We start from the raw sequence: 24,813 nt of genomic DNA on the forward strand, positions 1-24,813 counted from the left end.
GGGTTCGGTGGTTCCGGTCCTCATCCTGACGGACCACAAGAATCTGACCTACCTTTCTGAGGCCAAGAGATTGACACCACGTCAGGCCAGATGGGCTCTGTTCTTGTCACGTTTTAATTACGTGGTCTCCTACCTACCCGGTTCCAAGAACATCAGGGCGGATGCCTTATCACGGCAGTACTCCGAGCTGTCCAGGGAGGAGTCGATTCCGACTTCGGTCATACCTCCGAATCAGATCTTGGCCGCCATTCGCACCAGCCTGACCTCTCCCCTGGGTGAGCAGATTTTGGCGGCTCAATCTGGTGCTCCCTCTGGGAGACCCAACGGCAGATGTTTTGTGCCTGAGGAGTTGCGCACTCGGTTGTTGCGAACCTACCATAACTCCAAGACCGCGGGGCATCCTGGAAAGAATCAGCTGTCCTGGGCTGTTTCACGTCTGTTCTGGTGGCCTTCCCTACGTTCCGACATCGCCGCATATGTAGCGGCATGCTCCGTTTGTGCCCAGAGTAAGTCCCCTCGGCACCTTCCGTTGGGCCTTCTGCAACCCATAGCCACCGGGGAGCGCCCATGGTCACACCTGGGGATGGATTTCATTGTGGACCTCCCTGCATCCCGAGGCCATACGGTCATTCTCATGATTGTGGATCGGTTTTCCAAAATGTGCCACTGTGTTCCTCTCAAGAAGTTACCCTCTGCACAAGAGTTGGCCACGATTTTTGCCAGGGAGGTCTTCCGGTTGCACGGTTTGCCCAAGGAGATTGTGTCGGATCGGGGGAGTCAGTTTGTGTCCAGGTTCTGGCGCGCCTTTTGCTCCCAGTTGGGGATTCATCTCTCCTTCTCCTCGGCCTACCACCCTCAGTCCAATGGGGCCGCAGAACGATCCAATCAGGCCTTGGAGCAATTCCTTCGTTGCTATGTCTCCGATCACCAAGACAATTGGGTTGACCTCCTGCCTTGGGCTGAGTTTGCCAGGAACACGGCGGTGAACTCTTCCTCTGGGACGTCTCCCTTCATGGCCAATTATGGGTTCCAACCTGCCGTGTTACCGGAGGTATTCTCTCCCCAGGATATTCCGGCTGTGGAGGATCACCTTTCCGTCCTACATGCTTCTTGGGTACTGATCCAGAAGTCCCTTGAGGTCTCTGCGCAGCGCCAGAGACTCCAGGCTGATCGCAGACGAGCGCCTGCTCTTTCGTACCAGGTCGGAGACCGTGTATGGTTGTTCACCCGCAACCTCAACCTTCGAGTGCCCACTCCCAAGCTGGCGCCTCGCTTTGTTGGTCCCTTCCGAGTGCTTCGCAGGGTAAACCCGGTAGCCTATGCCCTTGCGCTTCCTCCTGGCATGCGGATCTCCAACGTGTTTCATGTCTCCCTGTTGAAGCCACTGGTGTGTAATCGTTTCACTTCCTCGGTTCCTCGGCCTCGTCCGGTCCAAGTGGGTAATCGTGAGGAGTATGAGGTGAGCAATATCCTGGACTCACGCCTGGTCCGCGGTCGGGTGCAGTTTTTGGTCCATTGGCGTGGTTATGGTCCAGAGGAGCGTTCCTGGGTTCCCTCCGCAGATGTCCATGCTCCTGCCTTGCTCCGAGCCTTCCACGCACGCTTCCCTCAGAAACCGTTCTTTACTCCGCGGAGGAGGGGCCCTTGAGGGGGAGGTACTGTCATGGTCTTACCTTCTTGCTGTTCTCCTCCGTTTGACATGTGCTGGCGGCCATCTTGGTTTCTGGGTTTCTTGTAGCCTCCCACCCTGCGGCTCCTCCTTCCCACTGGGAGGAGCTGGATGCCTAGCTCATATATATAGGAGGTCTGTGGCTTCAGTTCCTCGCTTGGTCCTCCTGTGTTCACATGCTTCTAGACTGCTGCTGCTTCTGGTTCCTGATCCTGGTTTCGTCCGACTACCCTGCTGGTTCCTGATCCTGGTTTCGTCCGACTACCCTGCTGGTTCCTGATCCTGGCTTCGTCTGACTACCCTGCTGGTTCCTGATCCTGGCTTCGTCTGACTACCCTTCTGGTTCCTGACCTCTGGCTTCGCAAAGACTCTGCTTCGGTTTCGCCATCCGTTTGGACTTTTGCTTTACAGCTTTATTTTCAATAAAGCCTTCTTATTTTCACTTATCCCTTGTTGTACGTCTGGTTCATGGTTCCGTGACAGGCTCCTCCAGACTCATCCTGACTCCCGCTAACGGTCCCCGATCAATCCTCCTAATAAAAGGATCAATTGCAAACACGTATAAGAGCGGGCTCAATGGACAACCCTGGCGGACTCCAGACCCGACCTCAAAAGGGCTGCCAGACCAACCGTTCACCAGCGGGAAACTCTCTGCCCCCGCATACAAGATCTTTAACCAATCGACAAACCCTCCCGGCAGGCCATATTTCAGAAGGACTGTCCAGAGGTACTCGTGGTTAACCCGATCAAAAGCCTTTGCCTGATCTAAAGCCAGCATGTACCCCTTCCAGTTACCCGCCCTACTCTGCTCCACTGCCTCTCGGACACCGAGCACAGCACTAAACGTGCTTCGGCCTGGAACTGAGCAATGTTGGGTCTCCGAAAGGAGCCAGGGCACAAACTGCACCAACCGTTTAAACAGTATCTTGGCCAGGATCTTTCTGTCCGTATTGAGAAGCGCTATGGGACGCCAATTCTCAACACGGCTCGGATCTTTACCCTTTGATATAAGGATCAGAGCTGACCTCCTCATTGACTTCGGCAGAGCACCCGAGGAAAGGCACTCATTGAATACCTTAGTCAAGAGGGGAACCAAGGAGTCCTTAAAGGTCTTATAAAACTCGGATGTTAAGCCATCCGGGCCTGGCGACTTCTTTAGGGCAAGCACTTCGATCGCCAGGCTGACTTCCTCTTCTCTGATTTCTTCTATCAAAACGCCAAGAGAGAGGTCTACTCTTGACTCAGGGATGGTTTCAGCCAGGAAAGCCGAAATCCTGTCCCGATTAAGATCCTTCTTCCTCAAGAGGCACGAGTAGAAGGACTTGACGATTTCCAAGATCCCTGATCTGGACCTATCCAGAGATCCCGTACCATCGACCAGTCCCGTCACCAACTTACTTTTCACTGACATCTTACAGTTTCTGTAAGGGTCGGGCGAGCGGTACTTCCCGAAATCCCTCTCAAAAACCAAAGATGTGTGCCTATCGTACTGGCACCTCTTAAGCAAAGATTTCACCCTGGAGATATCCTCTCGGCTACCTCCAGTCGAGACCAGTTGTTCGAGTTTCCTCCTCAGACCCTGATACAAGCGGTACTTGTTCAGGGACCTGAGGCTCGAGAGCTGGCGGAAGAATTTTGCCACCCGATCTTTGAATATCTCCCACCACTCAGACTTAGTGTCACAAAGATCAAGCAACTCTACCTGACTCTGAAGGAAGTCCTTAAAGGATTGTCTCACCTCTGTTTCCTCCAGGAGGGCCGAATTTAGCTTCCAATAGCCTCTTCCCATTTGGGGGGATTCTGCAACATTCAAAGAGAACATAATTAGACAGTGATCAGAGAATTCCACCTCTAAAGGTGAAAAAGTAGTCTCCTCCTTTAAATAAAACCTGTCTATTCTAGACCTAATCTGACTACCTCTATAATAAGTGAAACCACCGTGGCCTGGGGTGTACCTAATGTGGACATCCACCAGGCGAGCCTCGCTAGCTATGCTATTCAGGGATACACTATCATAAGCCAGCCGGTTTCTGGCGCCTCCCCGATCTTGGAACCTTGTGACTGTATTAAAGTCCCCGCCAAAGACCACCTGCCGACTCGTAAAAAGGAAAGGTTTGATCCTCATAAAGAGACGCTTCCGATCCCACCTGGTTTGGGGACCATAGATGTTTATCAGGCGAAGCTCTTGACCCTTCATGAGGACATCTAAAATCAAACACCTCCCCATTTCTAACTCAATCACTCGTCGGCTTTCTACTGGTGCGGTAAAAAGAACCGCCACTCCGCTATACGGCTCAGCCGCAAGAGACCAATATGATGGACCGCACCTCCACTCCTTTTTTGCTTTATACACAGCCGCCATATCTGGCAGCCTGGTCTCTTGCAAAAATAAAATGTCAGCTTCAACCCGGCTGAGAAAATCAAAGGCTGCAAACCTAGCCGCATCCGATTTAATACTGGCGACATTAATGGTCGCCAGCGTCAACGGAGTGAGGGCCGCCAAACAGAGTGATTAAGTTAGACGGCCTTCTTCCTTCCCCTTCTTCTTCTTCTTCTTACCCCTCTTGGGGCTACCCCCTAAGGTGGCCCGATTTCTCTTGAGAGAGACAGTGGTGTCCATCTCATTAGTCACCACTGCCTCCCCCTTCGCACCACCCTTGTCATTCCCATTCCCAGTGTCTGGACCCGCCCCACCTCCCGAGGACCTTGCATCCTCACCGGAGGGAGGTGTGGGCCCTTCCAGAGGCTCCTTCTCTTGCCCCTCCGGCTCCCCACCTTCAACCTCCTCCCCGGAAGAAGAGGAGGCGGAGATCTCATCCAAGGTGAGGTACCGGTTGGAAAGATCCAGGGGAAGAGAGTCAGGATTAGAGAGGTCCAGGGGGGAGCTGGCTTTGCCTTCCACAGGAACTCTAGTCGGGCTAGATCTTTTTTTGGTCAGACGTTTCCTTCTTATTCTTTTAGACTCTGTCTCACTCCCCTCTGTTGCACTCTCGTAGCAAGAGGACAGAGTCACCTCGGAACGGTCTAGTCTCCTGAGTTCCTCATTCCCCTCGATATCCCCCAGGGTCTCAGCTCTAGGAGAGGCATTCTCTTGGGAGGGCACAGGCATCACCCCAGGACGGGGTTCCACCTGCCCCCTCTCCATTTGACGCCTCTCCCTCCGTCTCTGCTGGGACGGGCCGTCTTTTCTCTTCATCGACCCCACTGCCCTGTCGCCTTCGCCAGCACTCGCCTCAGCGGTGGGAGCCTCCCGGTTTGCCTCCGCGCGTGCATGAGCCACGTTGGCGACAGGGCGAGGGCAACGACTGAACGGGTGCCCTAGCTCACCCCCGCACAACGCGCACCTCTGCACTTGGCAGCTGGCGCTGAGGTGCGAAGGGCTGCCGCACTTGTAACACAGCTTAGGCTGCCCCCTGTAGAACACCATGATCCTATCCCGACCAAGGAAAGCAGATGATGGTATGTGGGAAACCGACCCCCCTGAATGTTTCAACTTAATCTGAAACGTCCAGGCACCCGACCAGATGCCAAACTCATCCAGGTTCTTGCTAGGAAGACCCTGGACGTCCCCGTACCTGCTCAACCAGGTCAAGATGTCAACACAAGAAAGTGACTCATTGCGGGTGAGAACGGTCACCTTCTTGACCTCATTCTGGCGGGTTATCGCTTGCACAAAAAAACCCTGCCAGTCCGGCTGGTCTTTTGCCAGTTCATACCCAGACCAGAAAAGTTCAAGACCCTCTGGCCGGGCAAAACTGACATCAAACTCCCGGGTGTCATACGGATGTATCAGGGCAAAGATGTCACATGCCCTGATGCCCATTCGAAAGAGAAGCTCTGCCACCCTCTTCCTGGTAGGGCACGCTTCATTGCCTCTCCATTTCAGACAGACAACATTCCGCCTGGTTGACCCGGGGCCGGTTGTGGGTGAGGACCAGGTGGTCTTGCCCCCGCCTTGATCTCGGAAGGCACGCAGGCTATGCCTGTCTATCCAGAAGGATAGATCCACCTGCTGCCCCCCTACTGTAATGGAATTCTCCCCTCTCCTAAGAGCCTCTAGAAGTTGCTGCTGCAAGTTACCGTCACCAGACATTGGTAATGGGGAGGACAATGGGGACGCAGGAGGGGCAGCCGGACCGTGCCCACCCACACCCCCCCCCAGACCTATTTACAGCAGGTGCCGCTCCAGACCCCTCTGAAGGGGCTACATGAGGCGCACCGGCCACTTGTACAGTGGCGGCCGACCTCCAACATTCACCCCTCCATCAGGGCCCAGGGCAACACCACTAACAAAAACTGTATTTACACTTTCAGTGGCCACTACCACACTCTCCCCTCCCCCCACACACACTGCTGGGCCAGAGGGGACAGAGGTCACATTATTCGTTTTGTCCAGCATCTCCTTGCTGGACACATTTTTACCAGTCTTTCCTGATTTTTCGGGCCGGCGGGCTGTAGAGCCACTGGTACCAGCCACGCCGGCCTTATTTACTTGACGAACAATGCAGGAGGGAGGGGCGGTGCGCACCACACTCGCATCAGGACCGCCCCCTCCCTCTCTGCCTACAGACACACTGCTTTGAGCTCTTTTCTGGACATCCGAAGCCCCACCCCCTCCACCCTCGACCACTCCCACTGCGCCTCCACTCCCCGCCGCCACAACAATACCAATGGAAGGGACTGAAGAGCGCATCGGCACAGCGGAGCAGACCGGGGCAGAGGAGACCGGAACCCAAGGACTTGGGCATACAAATTGGGAGGGGCGGAGGCAGCCACCTCGCACCCTCCCCCTGCAACTCCGGATCGGGACACCGCTGTACCTGCGGCCCCACTCCCTCCACCCACAACCACCCCCACCACCCCCGCGTCCCCCGCCGCCATGCCAAAACCGGCAGGGGGGACTGCAGGGCGCACGGGAGCGGCGAAGCAGACCGGGGCAGAGGAGGCAGACCCCAGGACAGGGATCCCGGCAACGACCTCTGCAAGGGGGGCGGTGGCAGCCACACCGCCCCGCCGCACCTCCACCTGGTACTTGTCCAGTGCCCCAGCAGAGGCGGACGGAGCCATCCGACCACCAACAATGTCCCCCTCGCCGCCTGCCCCGGGAGCCTTCCTATCTGGCCCCTCCCGCTTCTCCCCACCGCCCCTGTTACCGCAAACAGGGACGGCGTCCTGCACCATCTTTGCCACGTCTGTCTCCCCACTCCTACGTACCGGTCCCACAGCAGAGACCGGGCCAGGGAGGATGGTGGGGTTCGTGCCCTGAGCTGGCTTTGCAGCTGGCCCAGGGCACGCAGGGTGGGTCATATAGACATACCTCACCTCTGGCTTTAATGTCTTTGCCTTTCTCTTCTTTCCTATTGGCTCATCTTCAGGTAATTCATTGCCAAAGCAAATGTCCTCACGAATTTTGGGGGACTCCAGGTGGCGTATCTCGGCCATAAGCTGTCCCCCAACTCCGCTGTTCTCACTGTACTCGCCTTCCTCGTCAGAACTAGGGGGGCAGGCATACCTGCTCTGCGGTGATACCTGTGGTGATACCAGTTTCCGCAGGTTGCCCCCCCATGTCCGACTCTTCCTCCTCACTAGAGGAGTCATCTTCTTGCTGTTTTTGGTTTCCAGCCATTTCATTGAACCTTTCATCGTTCATGAGCTTTTCTTTAAAGGGACCACTGTTTTCCAGAATGGCCGCCCTTCTCTCCTTTAATAATTTCTTTTAAGCCTTTTATTTTTTTTTATATTTCTGGCCTGTTTTTTTTTGCCGCTTTGTCCACCTTCACCCTCTCAAGCTTTAAGTTCTCCCTAATCTTCCTGAGGGTCCTATTCGCTTCCTCATACTCCCGGAGGTAGGCCGTGATCCGGGAGCTGTAAACGGCGATTAGTTCCTGGGGCTTCATGCTGCCCCAGTCAGCCTCAACCGGAATCGGCCCATCCCCAGGAGCACTCCGTGTACCTCTTGGAGGGCTACTGTCCGCCCTCCTGGAACTGCCGGCGATGGTCACGGCTTCACCTCCGGGGGCTGCAGGGGCCGCTGCACCACGACTCCTGCTGGATCTTCTGATCCCCGAGGCGGAAGATGGAACTGAGGCCGGTAGCTCACCTCCCCTACCTCCCGCCGGCCTACCCCGGGAAGTAGGATCCTGGGTCTTCAGTCGCTTCATGGCCCAGGACCCTACCAGCTCCCTGGGGAGAGAGGCAGGGCCTGGGCTGGGAAAGGTGGAAAAATGTAAAAGAGAGATAGGGGACGGCTCACGTCTGATTTTATGATGGTAAGGTGCACCAAACTGATGTTGTACCCAATCACCAAAAAACAATTGTATAGAAAATAGAATAGGCACTCTTATATCTGGTTCAGTAGGTAAGCAATGCGACTCAAGCAATATGATAATACTGGGTAGATTTATTGGTAGCAATATATGACAATATGCAATTGGAAATGAAAACCTAATACCTCAATTCTCTAAATAAATGGATAAAACACACATAAAATTGATATATAAAATACACATAAAACCATCCACTGTTATAGCTAGTGGAAAGCCAGAGGTCCAGTCCAACTTGGATAGGAGGGACACGATGTTAGTCCACTATCTAGAACAGCGGCTAGCAGCAAGTATACTTCCAGAGAGCTGTGTGAATAAATATATGTTCAAATAAATGTTCAAATAACTGAAAAATTTCTTTGAAAATATTCAAAAAGTGACGTGTTAAAACTGGTGACTAAGTGGCCAATATATAAGGTGACAAGGTATATAGAATCAAACATATAGTGCAAACACTAAAAGTGAATTGATATATATATATAAATGAACATAAATAAATAGGTAAGTATCTCTGGTAAATCAATATAATTGCTGACTCCCGCTTATAATGGTGTTCCACAAGAATATCACTATCAATTAGAAAGCGTGTGGTCTGGATCGCTGTTTAATCCACACAATTGTCCGCAAATAGAATCTATTAGAGCAGGTAGGCTGTATCTATGAACGGCCACGGCAATAGTATGGATGTATCCAATAGTATGGCAATTCAATAAAGCAATAGTGTCAATGTGGCAAACAATGTATCGGAGTGCCTGGACAGCAGTGCATATGTATCCAGCTATATTGTATCAGTCCACATATGTCGGAGCTGCTAGCTTTTACTCACATATATTCCCACCGTGGCGTCCCACGAGGTGTAAGTTCGGGCAAGCTTGTTTCTCTATAGCGCAACTGCGCTTAGACGCTTGTAGTGCTGTCTCTCTCCGGCTGTGAATACAAATGCTGGCTATGTCGTAATATCAGTCCACGTCCGGTTTCCTTAGTTGGAATCAGTGTTCCACCTGTCTAGGTCAATGCTAGTGCCGGAACATCAGATGCATCAGTCAATTTTAATGGCTCCAAGTAGCTCCGCAGCTCAATTTTCTTTCAGAGCTGCAGTCCTGGCATCCTTAAGAAAGCGCTTTCTCAATATCGTATAAGATTATTGCCGGTGTATTGTCAGGTCCAAATGTCCTTTGCCAGACGCGTTTCAAAGGCTTCCTGCCTTCTTCCTCAGTGGCTAATTTGGAACTGACTCGCTGACCGGCTTTTTATCCTCCATCAGGTTCTTTAGTAAACCTGCAATGGACCCAAATGGATCTGGGTTTCACAGGCGCATTTAGTTGGTATTGCGATAATCATGCGGTATATATGCGGTTTCTTGTACAGCCATGCGTTTTTTTATACAGCTTTGCGTTTTTTTGTCTTCTGTGTCCCTATATTCACCTGCATCATTCCACATAACAGATATTTTATTTTTCTAATTGTGGTTAGATCTTATATGAATAAAATCCTATTATATAATACATTCAATGTATTATACACAATGTATTATATAATAGGATTTTATTCATATAAGATCTAACCACAATTAGAAAAATAAAATATCTGTTATGTGGAATGATGCAGGTGAATATAGGGACACAGAAGACAAAAAAACGCAAAGCTGTATAAAAAAACGCATGGCTGTACAAGAAACCGCATATATACCGCATGATTATCGCAATACCAACTAAATGCGCCTGTGAAACCCAGATCCATTTGGGTCCATTGCAGGTTTACTAAAGAACCTGATGGAGGATAAAAAGCCGGTCAGCGAGTCAGTTCCAAATTAGCCACTGAGGAAGAAGGCAGGAAGCCTTTGAAACGCGTCTGGCAAAGGACATTTGGACCTGACAATACACCGGCAATAATCTTATACGATATTGAGAAAACGCTTTCTTAAGGATGCCAGGACTGCAGCTCTGAAAGAAAATTGAGCTGCGGAGCTACTTGGAGCCATTAAAATTGACTGATGCATCTGATGTTCCGGCACTAGCATTGACCTAGACAGGTGGAACACTGATTCCAACTAAGGAAACCGGACGTGGACTGATATTACGACATAGCCAGCATTTGTATTCACAGCCGGAGAGAGACAGCACTACAAGCGTCTAAGCGCAGTTGCGCTATAGAGAAACAAGCTTGCCCGAACTTACACCTCGTGGGACGCCACGGTGGGAATATATGTGAGTAAAAGCTAGCAGCTCCGACATATGTGGACTGATACAATATAGCTGGATACATATGCACTGCTGTCCAGGCACTCCGATACATTGTTTGCCACATTGATACTATTGCTTTATTGAATTGCCATACTATTGGATACATCCATACTATTGCCGTGGCTGTTCATAGATACAGCCTACCTGCTCTAATAGATTCTATTTGCGGACAATTGTGTGGATTAAACAGCGATCCAGACCACACGCTTTCTAATTGATAGTGATATTCTTGTGGAACACCATTATAAGCGGGAGTCAGCAATTATATTGATTTACCAGAGATACTTACCTATTTATTTATATTCATTTATATATATATATCAATTCACTTTTAGTGTTTGCACTATATGTTTGATTCTATATACCTTGTCACCTTATATATTGGCCACTTAGTCACCAGTTTTAACACGTCACTTTTTGAATATTTTCAAAGAAATTTTTCAGTTATTTGAACATTTATTTGAACATATATTTATTCACACAGCTCTCTGGAAGTATACTTGCTGCTAGCCGCTGTTCTAGATAGTGGACTAACATCGTGTCCCTCCTATCCAAGTTGGACTGGACCTCTGGCTTTCCACTAGCTATAACAGTGGATGGTTTTATGTGTATTTTATATATCAATTTTATGTGTGTTTTATCCATTTATTTAGAGAATTGAGGTATTAGGTTTTCATTTCCAATTGCATATTGTCATATATTGCTACCAATAAATCTACCCAGTATTATCATATTGCTTGAGTCGCATTGCTTACCTACTGAACCAGATATAAGAGTGCCTATTCTATTTTCTATACAAAGGTGGAAAAATCCCTGGAAGTCTGTCAGCAATCAGCAGGAGCTCCTCCACACACAACCACACCCGTCGACTGGCTCCTGCACACTGAGGATTACACCCCGTATACAGGACAAGAGAAGTGGTACTGTGCAGTCTCCAAACATACAGAATAACAGCAGATACTGAGGAACTCTTTTTTAATTTTATACAAAAATACAAAAACGTTGCCATAAAATTTTCCAAACAAGGTATAAAGTATATACACTTACCCTACTGGCCCAGCTACATGCATACTATCTCATTCATACCTACTAAAAAAAATGGAGAAAATGAAACTTAGCCTAACGTAAACATCCGATCCGGCTGAGCCCCGACTATATACAAATTTATACAAATTAATCAGAACAGAAACTAAATTACAACTTCTTACAATAAAAAATAATAAACATAAAATAATCATAACAGAAATATCAAATAACTATAATAATTTTTTTTTTTATTATTATTAATTTTTTTTTTTTTTAATTTTAATTTTTTTTTTATTTTAATTTTTTTTTACACACATATATGAGAAAACAAACCTATACTAACCCTACCAATCTATCTATCCCATCATCTTCACCCAGGGCCAACCTCCGCCTCTTGTCCCTCCATGAGGCCAGCCCTTCCACCACCACCCACACCCAGCCCCTCGCCTCATGTCCTCCTATGTCCGCATAGTCCAGGGCTGGATGCAGGTCTCCCCATACAAAAATATGAACCCCCCACCCCATCCCACCCAACCTAACTACACCCCACTTACCCTATCATACAATATATACATCTTATAACAACCATATCAATCTATACAAACCAATATTAAAATCCACCCGAAGGCCCAAGTTCAGTCATTTGCAAACCTTTCTTCAAAAACTCATCTTAAATACAAAACAAAAACCTAATGTGAAAGCCTCAGCCCAACACCAGGAAAAGTGCTACTGAGGCTAAGGCACATCAAAGGTGAAGCCTCTCCAGAGGTAAGAGACCCCATCCGTACCCACCTTCTCGCACTCGAGAGAGCGAACCTTCGCCAGGTCACTTAGAATGTTCCTACACACCTCTTCCACAGGGAGGACTTTCTGCTGGGTTGAAACTAAACACTGTGCGTTCCATGTGAAGTACCTGATCACTATGCTAACTATAAAAGCTGTGCATGGGTCCCTTCTTCCCAAACCTTTGAATTCTCCATAAGCCCATTCCGCATAGGAGAGGTTGGCTAGCCTAGGCCAGCCAATGGATGCACCCACCCGTTTGTATACCTCTGTATTAAAGGGACACTGAAGCAGGAAGTGCTCCATACTTTCCAGTATGTCGCCACACTCCTCCCAGGGACAACCCCTTTCATCAGAGTTCCTGTACTTCAAGTTGTCCCTTACATACAGCTTCCCGTGAAAGCAGCGCCAAGCCAAGTCCCAAAACTTCAAGGGGATCCTTGCCGAATTTAACAACTGTAACCCCTTGTCTAGATCCCGGCTTGGGCAATCCCTAAGGGCCAGGGGCTTCCAGAAGTGGGTCAACAAGACCCTCTCGTCAAGGGATCTCCTTGACTGGGTCTTGATTTCCCTCACTCCCAAACCCCACTGGCGGATCACCTTCAGAATCGGGGTGACATAAGCCGGAAGATATCCGTCAGGTGTACGCAAATCCTTCACTTGCCCTCCTGTCTCCCACTCCTGGAAGAAAGGCCGAAACCAACCCCTGCAAGAGACTACCCACGGAGGAGCCCTCTCTTTCCAGAGGTTTGCCAGGTTGATCTTAACAAAGGTGTTCACAAGGAACACCACTGGGTTGACCATACCCAACCCCCCTAATCTCCTCGTACGGTATGTCACCTCTCTCTTGACTAGGTTCAGCCTATTCCCCCATAACAGTTGAAAGAACAGACTGTAAACCCGAGTCCAGAGAGGTTCTGGCAAGACACATACACTGGCCAAATAGATAAGCAAAGGGAGAAGGTAAGTCTTGATCAGGTTCACCCTTTCCCTGAGGGTCAAAGACCAACCCTTCCACTGGTCAACCTTCTGAGCGGCGATCGTGAGCCTGCTGTCCCAATTTTGGGTGGGATAATCCCCATGGCCGAATTGAACGCCTAGGACTTTGGCTGACGACTGGGGCTCTGGGAGTGTGTCCGGGAGACCGAAAGATGGATCACCCCCTCCCAGCCAGAGACTCTCACACTTATCCCGGTTAATCATGGACCCGGAGACTTCCGAGTAGCGTTCTACCTCCGACATCACGTATTCCGCCCCCCCTCCCGAGGACACGAAAACAGTGACGTCATCGGCATACGCCACCACCCTCAGAGTGGCTTCTGGCTCCTCCAGACTCATCCTGACTCCCGCTAACGGTCCCCGATCAATCCTCCTAATAAAAGGATCAATCGCAAACACGTATAAGAGCAGGCTCAATGGACAACCCTGGCGGACTCCAGACCCGACCTCAAAAGGGCTGCCAGACCAACCGTTCACCAGCGGGAAACTCTCTGCCCCTGCATACAAGATCTTTAGCCAATCGACAAACCCTCCCGGCAGGCCATATTTCAGAAGGACTGCCCAGAGGTACTCGTGGTTAACCCGATCAAAAGCCTTTGCCTGATCTAAAGCCAGCATGTACCCCTTCCAGCTACCCGCCCTACTCTGCTCCACTGCCTCTCGGACACCGAGCACAGCACTAAACGTGCTTCGGCCTGGAACTGAGCAATGTTGGGTCTCCGAAAGGAGCCGGGGTGCAAACTGCACCAACCGTTTAAACAGTATCTTGGCCAGGATCTTTCTGTCCGTATTGAGAAGCGCTATGGGACGCCAATTCTCAATACGGCTCGGATCTTTACCCTTTGATATAAGGATCAGAGCTGACCTCCTCATTGACTTCGGCAGAGCACCCGAGGAAAGGCACTCATTGAATACCTTAGTCAAGAGGGGAACCAAGGAGTCCTTAAAGGTCTTATAAAACTCGGATGTTAAGCCATCCGGGCCTGGCGACTTCTTTAGGGCAAGCCCTTCGATCGCCAGGCTGACTTCCTCTTCTCTGATTTCTTCTATCAAAACGCCAAGAGAGAGGTCTACTCTTGACTCAGGGATGGTTTCAGCCAGGAAAGCCGAAATCCTGTCCCGATTCAGATCCTTCTTCCTCAAGAGGCACGAGTAGAAGGACTTGACGATTTCCAAGATCCCTGATCTGGACCTATCCAGAGATCCCGTACCATCGACCAGTCCCGTCACCAACTTACTTTTCACTGACATCTTACAGTTTCTGTAAGGGTCGGGCGAGCGGTACTTCCCGAAATCCCTCTCAAAAACCAAAGATGTGTGCCTATCGTACTGGCACCTCTTAAGCAAAGATTTCACCCTGGAGATATCCTCTCGGCTACCTCCAGTCGAGACCAGTTGTTCGAGTTTCCTCCTCAGACCCTGATACAAGCGGTACCTGTCCAGGGACCTGAGGCTCGAGAGCTGGCGGAAGAATTTTGCCACCCGATCTTTGAATATCTCCCACCACTCAGACTTAGTGTCACAAAGATCCAGCAACTCTACCTGACTCTGAAGGAAGTCCTTAAAGGATTGTCTCACCTCTGCTTCCTCCAGGAGGGCCGAATTTAGCTTCCAATAGCCTCTTCCCATTTGGGGGGATTCTGCAACATTCAAAGAGAACATAATCATACAGTGATCGGAGAATTCCACCTCTACCACCTCTAAAGGTGAAAAGGTAGTCTCCTCCTTTAAATAAAACCTGTCTATTCTAGACCTAATCTGACTATCTCTATAATAAGTGAAACCACCGTGGCCTGGGGTATGCCTAATGTGGACATCCACCAGGCGAGCCTCGCTAGCTATGCTATTCAGGGATACACTATCATAAGCCAGCCGGTTTCTGGCGCCTCCCCGGTCTTGGGACCTTGTGACTGTATTAAAGTCCCCGCCAAAGACCACCTGCCGACTCGTAAAAAGGAAAGATTTGATCCCCATAAAGAGACGCTTCCGATCCCACCTGGTTTGGGGACCATAGATGTTTATCAGGCGAAGCTCTTGACCCTTCATGAGGACATCTAAAATCAAACACCTCCCCATTTCTAACTCAATCACTCGTCGGCTTTCTACTGGTGCGGTAAAAAGAACCGCCACTCCGCTATACGGCTCAGCCGCAAGAGACCAATATGATGGACCACACCTCCACTCCTTTTTTGCTTTATACACAGCCGCCAAATCTGGCAGCCTGATCTCTTGCAAAAATAAAATGTCAGCTTCAACCCGGCTGAGAAAATCAAAGGCTGCAAACCTAGCCGCATCCGATTTAATACTGGCGACATTAATGGTCGCCAGCGTCAACGGAGTGAGTGCCGCCATACAGAGTGATTAAGTTAGACGGCCTTCTTCCTTCCCTTCCCCTTCTTGTTCTTCTTCTTACCCCTCTTGGGGCTACCCCCTAAGGTGGCACGATCTCTTTTGAGAGAGACAGTGGTGTCCATCTCATTAGTCACCACCGCCTCCCCCTTCGCACCACCCTTGTCATTCCCATTCCCAGTGTCTGGACCCGCCCCACCTCCCGAGGACCTTGCATCCTCACCGGAGGGAGGCGCGGGCCCTTCCAGAGGCTCCTTCTCTTGCCCCTCCGGCCCCCCACCTTGAACCTCCTCCCCGGAAGAAGAGGAGGCGGAGATCTCATCCAAGGTGAGGTACCGGTTGGAAAGATCCAGGGGAAGAGAGTCAGGATTAGAGAGGTCCAGGGGGGAGCTGGCTTTGCCTTCCACAGGCACTCTAGTCGGGCTAGATCTTTTTTTGGTCAGACGTTTCCTTCTTATTCTTTTAGACTCTGTCTCACTCCCCTCTGTTGCACTCTCGTAGCAAGAGGACAGAGTCACCTCGGAACGGTCTAGTCTCCTGAGTTCCTCATTCCCCTCGATATCCCCCAGGGTCTCAGCTATCGATATCCCCCAGGACGGGGTTCCACCTGCCCCCTCTCCATTTGACGCCTCTCCCTCCTCTCTGCTGGGACGGGCCGTCTTTTCTCTTCATCGACCCCACTGCCCTGTCGCCTTCGCCAGCACTCGCCTCGGCGGTGGGGGCCTCCCGGCTCGCCTCCGCGCGTGCACGAGCCACGTTGGCGACAGAGCGAGGGCAACGACTGAACGGATGCCCTAGCTCACCACACAGGTTGCATCTAATCTGCCCACAAGATGCAGCTAGATGGCCTTCACCCCCGCACAATGCGCACCTCTGCACTTGGCAGCTGGCGCTGAAGTGCGAAGGGCTGCCGCACTTGTAACACAGCTTAGGCTGCCCCCTGTAGAACACCATGATCCTATCCCGACCAAGGAAAGCAGATGATGGTATGTGGGAAACCGACCCCCCTGAATGTTTCAACTTAATCTGAAACGTCCAGGCACCCGACCAGATGCCAAACTCATCCAGGTTCTTGCTAGGAAGACCCTGGACGTCCCCGTACCTGCTCAACCAGGTCAAGATGTCAACACAAGAAAGTGACTCGTTACGGGTGAGAACGGTCACCTTCTTGACCTCATTCTGGCGGGTTATCGCTTGCACAAAAAACCCCTGCCAGTCCGGCTGGTCTTTTGCCAGTTCATACCCAGACCAAAAAAGTTCAAGACCCTCTGGCCGGGCAAAACTGACATCAAACTCCCGGGTGCCATACGGATGTATAAGGGCAAAGATGTCACATGCCCTGATGCCCATCCGAAAGAGAAGCTCTGCCACCCTCTTTCTGGTAGGGCACGCTTCATTGCCTCTCCACTTCAGACAGACAACATTCCGCCTGGTTGACCCGGGGCCGGTTGTGGGTGAGGACCAGGTGGTCTCGCCCCCGCCTTGCTCTCGGAAGGCACGCAGGCCATGCCTGTCTATCCAGAAGGATAGATCCACCTGCTGCCCCCCTACTGTAATGGAATTCTCCCCTCTCCTAAGAGCCTCTAGAAGTTGCCGCTGCAAGTTACCGTCACCAGACATTGGTAATGGGGAGGACAATGGGGACCGCCCCTCCCCCCCCGCGCCGGCAACCACACCAGCATAACTTCTGCCAGGCGTAACCGACGCAGGAGGGGCAGCCGGACCGGGCCCACCCCCATCCCCCCCAGACCTATCTACAGCAGGTGCCACTCCAGACCCCTCTGAAGGGGCTACATGAGGCGCACCGGCCACTTGTACAGTGGGCGGCCGACCTCCAACACTCACCCCTCCATCAGGGCCCAGGGCAACACCAACACCACTAACAAAAACTGTATTTACACAAGTGACCACTTCTTCAGTGGCCACTACCACACTCTCCCCTCCCCCCACACACACTGCTGGGCCAGAGGGGACCGAGGTCACATTATTTGTTTTGTCCAGCATCTCCTTGCTGGACACATCTTTAACAGTCTTTCCTGATTTTTCAGTCTTTCCTGATTTTTCGGGCCGGCGGGCTGTAGAACCACTGGTCCCAGCCACGCCGGCCTTATCCACTTGACGGACAGTGCAGGAGGGAGGGGCGGTGCGCACCACACTCTCATCAGGACCGCCCCCTCCCTCTCTGCCTACACACACACTGCTCTGAGCTCTTTTCTGGACATCCGAAGCCCCACCCCCTCCACCCCTGACCACTCCCACTGCGCCTCCACTCCCTGCCGCCACGACAATACCAGCAGAAGGGACTGAGGTGGAGCAGACCGGGGCAGAGGAGACTGGAACCCCGGCAAGGACTTGGGCATCCAAACTCGAAGGGGCGGAGGCAGCCACCTTGCACCCTCCCCCTGCAACTCCAGATCGGGACACCGCTGTACCCGCGGTCCCACCCCCTCCACCCACAGCCGTCCCCACCACCCCCGCCCCCCTGTCCCCCACCGCCATGCCAAAACCGGCAGGGGGGGCTGCAGGGCGCACGGGAGCGGCGAAGCAGACCGGGGCAGAGGAGGCAGACCCCAGGACAGGGATCCCGGCAACAACCTCTGCAAGGGGGGCAGTGGCAGCCACACCGCCCCGCCGCACCTCCACCCGGCACTTGTCCAGTGCCCCAGCAGAGGCGGGCGGAGCCATCCGACCACCAACCATGTCCCCCTCGCCGCCCGCCCCGGGAGCCTTCCTGTCTGGCCCCTCCAGCTTTTCCTCACCGCCCCTGTTACCGCAAACAGGGACGGCGTCCTGCGCCATCTTTGCCACATCTGTCTCCCCACTCCTACGCACCGATCCCACAGCAGAGACCGGGCCAGGGAGGATGGTGGGGTTCGTGCCCTGAGCTGGCTTTTCAGCTGGCCCAGGGCACGCAGGGTGGGTCACATAGACATACCTCACCTCTGGCTTTAATGTCTTTAATGTCTTTGTCTTTCTCTTCTTTCCCATCGGCTCATCTTCAGGCAATTCGTCACCAAAGCAAATGTCCTCACGAATTTTGGGGGACTCCAGGTGGCGTATTTCGGCCATAAGCTGCCCCCCAACTCCGCTGTTCTCACTGTACTCGCCTTCCTCGTCAGAACTAGTGGGGGGCAGGCATACCTGCTCTGCGGTGATGCCAGTTTCCGCAGGCTGCCCCCCCATGTCCGACTCTTCCTCCTCACTAGAGGAGTCATCTTCCTGCTGCTTTTGGTTTCCAGCCATTTCATTAAACCTTTGATCGTTCATGAGCTTTTCCTTGAAGGGACCACTGTTATCCAGAATGGCCCCCATTCTTTCCTGCAGCTCTTTAATCACTTCTTTTAAGACTTTTATTTTTCTCGATATTTCTGGCCTGTTTTTTCTGGCTGCTTTGTCCACCTTCCCCCTCTCAAGCTTCAGGTTCTCCCTCACCTTCTTGAGGGTCCTATTCGCTTCCTCGTAATCCCGGAGATAGGCTGTGATACGGGACCTGTAAACAGCGATTAGTTCCCGGGGCTTCATGTTGCCCCAGTCAGCCTCAACCGGAACCGTCCCATCCCCAGGAGCACTCCGCGTACCTCTTGGAGGGCTACTGTCCGCCCTCCTGGAACTGCCGGCGATGGACACGGCTTCACCTCTGGGGGCTGCAGGGGCCGCTGCACCATGACTCCTGCTGGATCTTCTGACCCCCGAGGCGGAAGATGGAACTGAGGCCGGTAGCTCACCTCCCCTACCTCCCGCCGGCCTACCCCGGGAAGTAGGATCCTGGGTCTTCAGTCGCTTCATTGCCCAGGACCCCACCACCTCCCTGGGGAGAGAGGCAGGGCCTGGGCTGGGATAGATGGAAAAATCCCTGTAAGCGGCTGGACAATCAGCAGGAGCTCCTCCAAACACGACCACACCCGTCCACTGACTCCTGCACACACGACCACACCCGTCCACTGGCTCCTGCACACTGATGATTACACCCAGTATACAGGACAGGAGAAGTGGTACTGTGCAGTGTCCATATATACAGAATAAGAGCAGATGCTGAGGATTACACCCAGTATACAGGACAGGATAAGTGGTACTGTGCAGTGTCCTTATATACAGAATAAGAGCAGATACTGAGGATTACACCCAGTATACAGGACAGGAGAAGTGGTACCGTGCAGTGTCCGTATATACAGAATAAGAGGAGATACTGAGGATTACACCCAGTATACAGGACAGGAGAAGTGGTACTGTGCAGTGTCCATATATACAGAATAAGAGCAGATACTGAGGATTACACCCAGTATACAGGACAGGAGAAGTGGTACTGTGTAGTGTCCATATATACAGAATAAGAGGAGATACTGAGGATTACACCCAGTATACAGGACAGGAGAAGTGGTACTGTGCAGTGTCCATATATACAGGATAAGAGCAGATACTGAGGATTACACCCAGTATACAGGACAGGAGAAGTGGTACTGTGCAGTGTTCGTATATACAGAATAAAAGCATATACTGAGGATTACACCCCACATACAGAATATGAATAAAACAACATTCAGGATACTAGCCTGAGGCAGTGATACTGTTTATGCCATCATTATTACAGACACAGAGGTTTTTCCATTCTATGAGAAGGTGTAGGTGACATTGTTGGCTCTTTGTAGACTTCATCCTGGTTTGGGAGGAGAAGATTCCTTCCAAGAAGCACAAGACACAGAGCTCCTCCAAGGGGTCTGATCAGCGCGGACAGGGGGGCAGAGCGAGGGGCAAGGCCGCTTATGAAAATTACCGTAAACGCTTCCACCGAAACCTGCTGAAAGCCGGCCTCCTGTGTGAGAAGGTAGGATACCTGAAATTGTCACATGGGGGGTCCCCAATGTACCCCATAGAATTGTGGTGCTCCCGTCTGTGACCGGTACATGAGGTATCATTTGCACTCTGCAGACATGATTCGTATATTTCGCATCAGTCCTGAGTGCGGATTGTAAGCAATTTCTTCTCATTCTGCATAGTGTGAATGAGGCCTCGTGGGATAATGGACATCTCCCTCTAGGTCTGTAGTATGTGGGAGTTACACTGTCACAGAAATCACACAGAAAGATCTAGATGATGTAAATGTGATGATATCCAGTACTGTGTATATAACCCCTGGTTATTTGGATTATGTATGCTGTAGCAATGTGAATGTCCTTCTGTCCTTCCACAGGAGCAGACTCTCAGCGAGCGAAGATCTCTGCACTACCTGAAACTCAACGCTCCCTGGGACGTCCTGGTGTACTACGCGGAAGAGCTGTGTATGAGGGCTCCGCTTCAGGTCTGCACCTTTCACATCCTTGCATTGCCTCATGGTACTGCATTATATCCTACCCAGGGGCCTAACAAGTACCCATGGGCCCCAAATGCTAAATTTGGATGGTTTCCCACTTTGCTGTGAGCACTATCACTAGTAAACAAGTTCAGAGAAGGTTGTGAATATTACAGTCTTGACTACTCCAGTTCTCCTGACTTCCTTGGCCTCTTCTTCTTCTTACACTTACCTCTCTGATACCATTATCTACAGGGCTTAGTAGTGCTCCTCACGTCTGAGGTCCCACTTCCAGTAGGGTGACCACTTTCATAAACCCCATAAGGAGGACATCATTGGTTTTTGTTTTTTTGCAGAAGCAGAGAAGGGGGCACTAATGGGGGCATTATTTTTACTGGGGGACACTAATGGGGGAAATTATTTGAACTGGGGGCACTAATGGGGGACATTATTCTAACTGAGGGCACTAATGGGGGACATTATTCTTACTGGGGGGGCACTAATAGGGGACATTATTCTTAATGGGGACATTATTCTAACTGGGGGACACTAATGGGGGGCATTATTTTAACTTGGGCACTAATGGGGGCATTATTCTAATGGGGGCATTATTATTACTGGGGGGCACTAATGTGTGGCCTTATTCTTCCTGGGGGGCACTAATGGGGGCATTATTCTTCCTGGGGGCACTAATGGGGGCATTATTCTTCCTGGGGGGAACTAATGGGGGCATTATTCTTTCTGGGGGGCACTAATGGGGGCATTATCCTTTCTGGGGGGCACTAATGGGGGCATTATTCTTCCTGATGGGCACAAATAGGGGCATTATTCTTCCTGGGGGGCACTAATGGGGGGCATTAATTCTGGGGTGCACTAATGGGGGCATTATTTTTACTGGGGGCACTAATGGGGGCATTATTTTTACTGGGGGCGCTAATGGGCCCATTACTATTACTGGGGGGAACTAATGAGGGGCATTACTATTACTGGGGGAACTAATGGGGGCATTAATATTATTGGGAGCCACAGTATGATAGCGACTTAACACTCCGTGTTAAACCATGCCCCACAACCACACCCCCTTTGGGGTGTGGCTTAACTTGGCCGGTATTTTTTGTTGAGAAAGGTGGCAACCCTAACCCCAGCCTGCACTGATCACAAGATGGTGATGTCATCAAAGGTAATTCCGCTCTAGCACTGTGCCAGAGTACATTTCCAGACATTTTTGGTAATTTATAAAGCTGAGCAATATTTAAAGGTCCCAGAAAGAGAACATGTGCAGAAAAAGAGAACTTATGGTCACCCTAACTTCCAGTTACTGGACTCTGTATCATCTCCTTTAACTGTTACTCTGCTGTCTACTAATCTAGGCGGATCTGGAGCCTCTGTCAGCATGATCAAACCTATTAAACTACGCATACTGCCTGGTAGGGTTGATCATGCTGCTTAAAACAGTGCCGTTCTTTTGTCTGTATGTTAAACAGCTGCAGAGTTTTCTGCATTTTTTTCATATACAAATTAGCACATTGGAGCACCAGAGGGAGGGACTGAATCCTTGGAGTGCTGATTTTGTAAAACCCCTACGAAAATCAGAATAGGGGTTTTCTATGCTTAGAAAGCTAGTACATATTACTGGTTTATTTACAGGCACAATATACGATTATGAGGACACCAGTAATATGTATTAGCTTTCTAAGTATAGAATACCTCTATTCTCAATATAGTTGGAGTATAGCCTTTTATCACACATTAAATAAAGCAGAGAAAAAAATCTCTCTCCATATAAATAAGGACTTACTGTATATATGTGTGTGTGTGTGTGTATGTATGTATGTTCCGCAATCACTAAAAAATGCAACCATCGATTTCAACGAAACTTGGTATATACATCCCTTGCTACCTGGAAAGAAATCTTGTGGGAGTCATACGCCCCTACACAGCAGCTGCATGGAGTTTGTATGCTCCAACTGTTTTTGCTACACACATATTGCTCTGTAACTCATCGATCAATTTCTACTAAACTTGGTACACATATCACTTACTATCTGGGAAAGAATACTGTGGTGGTAACATGCCGGTACACAATGAGTTTCTGTCTGTCCTGATGTCTGTTTGTTCTTTATGCGTGACCAAACAACTGGACCGATCTTCACCAAATTTGGAACACAGGTACAAATTTGGAACACAGGTACATCAAAATGACCTGCATTAGCCAATACAAGCTTGCAAGTCTTTCTCTTCATATCCCAACTGCCATACACACGGTCACATGCCCCTTATCAGTCAATAGAAGCTCGCAGGCCCTTAGTCTCCACATACACTGTGGAGGTCACTGTTAAGGGGGCAGGGGCCACTTTTAAAGGGGCAACTGCTGTTGAGGTCACTGTTAAGGCAGCAGGGTACTGTGAGGTCACTGTTAAGGGGGCGGTCCCCTGAGGAGGTCACTGTCAAGGGAGTGGGGTGCTGTGAAACTCACTGCTAAATGGGCGGGCTGCTGTGAAGGTCAAAGTTAAGGGGATGGGCTGCTGTGGAGGTCCCAGTTTAAAGTGGTGGTGCACTGTGGGGGGGGGGGGGTCAGTGTTAAGGGGTGGGGGACTGTGGAGTTCACTGTTAAAGGGGCGGGGTGCTTTAAATGTCACTGTTATGGGGGATACTGTCTATATCTTTTAACGACACACACAAACATTAAATGAAATAGATAAAATATACCCGTGTGAAACCGGGTCCTTCTGCTAGTAACAAAAAGAAAAAAAACTAGAACTCTCTTCTGAGATTTGAACATTGGACACCTACATGCAAGGCTGACCACCTACCTCCAGATACAGCTTTATCACATTGAGAAGACTAGTTTTCTCTACTTAGAAAGCTAATACATATTACTGGTATCTTTATAATCATACTAGCAGAAGGACCCGGCTTCGCACGGGTATATTTCATCTATTTCATTTAATGTTTCTGTGTGTCGTTAAAAGATATCGACAGTATCCCCCATAAGAGTGACCTCTACAGCACCCGCCTCCTTAACAGTTAACTCCACAGCCCTCACCCCTAACACTGACCCCCCCCCCCCCCCACAGTGCTCCACCTCCTTATAAGAAAGAAAACGGAGAAAATCCAGCTCACCTATCTGGTTTGTGTATAGTCCCGGCTCCAGGGCCCTGGGGGAGTGTTCCCGTAACAGGCAGAGAAAAATGAAGAAAGGATCCCGGAGACAAATAGATTCCTCTTTCAGCTCTTCTTTTTTATTTTGAACAGTAGACAGACATAACCATCGTATACACGGCAGGATGACGCGTTTCGGGTGAGTACCCTTAGTCGTAACAAATTGCTAAATGTGGCCCCTCAATATATAGGAGTAGAAATCACCCCTCCTCAAGTGGGAGGAACTGATTTCAAGCAACATCCGTTGCGCCACACCTAGACACACTTTTTTTTCAATTTGTATCAATCAGTTTGTGATTGTTAGAACACAAGTGTTGCTAAATGTGGCCCCTCAATATATAGGAGTAGAAATCACCCCTCCTCAAGTGGGAGGAACTGATTTCAAGCAACATCCGTTGCGCCACACCTAGACACACTTTTTTTTCAATTTGTATCAATCAGTTTGTGATTGTTAGAACACAAGTGTTCTAACAATCACAAACTGATTGATACAAATTGAAAAAAAGTGTGTCTAGGTGTGGCGCAATGGATGTTGCTTGAAATCAGTTCCTCCCACTTGAGGAGGGGTGATTTCTACTCCTATATATTGAGGGGCCACATTTAGCAATTTGTTACGACTAAGGGTACTCACCCGAAACGCGTCATCCTGCCGTGTATACGATGGTTATGTCTGTCTACTGTTCAAAATAAAAAAGAAGAGCTGAAAGAGGAATCTATTTGTCTCCGGGATCCTTTCTTCATTTTTCTCCTCCACCTCCTTAAAATGGGATCTCCACAGCAGCCCATCTCCTTAACTTTGACCTTCGCAGCACCCCACTCCCTTGACAGTGACCTCCTCAGGGGTCTGCTTCCTTAACAGTGACCTATACAGCCCCATCCCCTTAACACTGACCTCCATAGGGGACCATCCCCTTATCTGTGACCTCCACTGTTCCCTGCCCCCTTAGCAGAGACCTCCACAGCACCTGAACC

The 24,813-nt window shown here is 50.4% G+C and overlaps 1 protein-coding gene across 1 annotated transcript in view; it reads left to right on the forward strand.

The window, feature by feature from the left end:
* ANO7 (anoctamin 7) overlaps positions 1-24,813 on the forward strand; it is a 71,814-nt gene that overhangs the window by 6,942 nt on the left and 40,059 nt on the right. Inside the window, exons 4-5 of the mRNA XM_040415610.1 lie at positions 20,039-20,214; positions 20,581-20,688. Coding sequence (XP_040271544.1) covers positions 20,039-20,214; positions 20,581-20,688 — 284 coding nt within the window. The remainder of the gene's footprint in view (positions 1-20,038; positions 20,215-20,580; positions 20,689-24,813) is intronic.

Source organism: Bufo bufo, chromosome 1 (assembly GCF_905171765.1).
Source record: "Bufo bufo chromosome 1, aBufBuf1.1, whole genome shotgun sequence".
NCBI classification, from domain to species: Eukaryota; Metazoa; Chordata; class Amphibia; order Anura; family Bufonidae; genus Bufo; species Bufo bufo.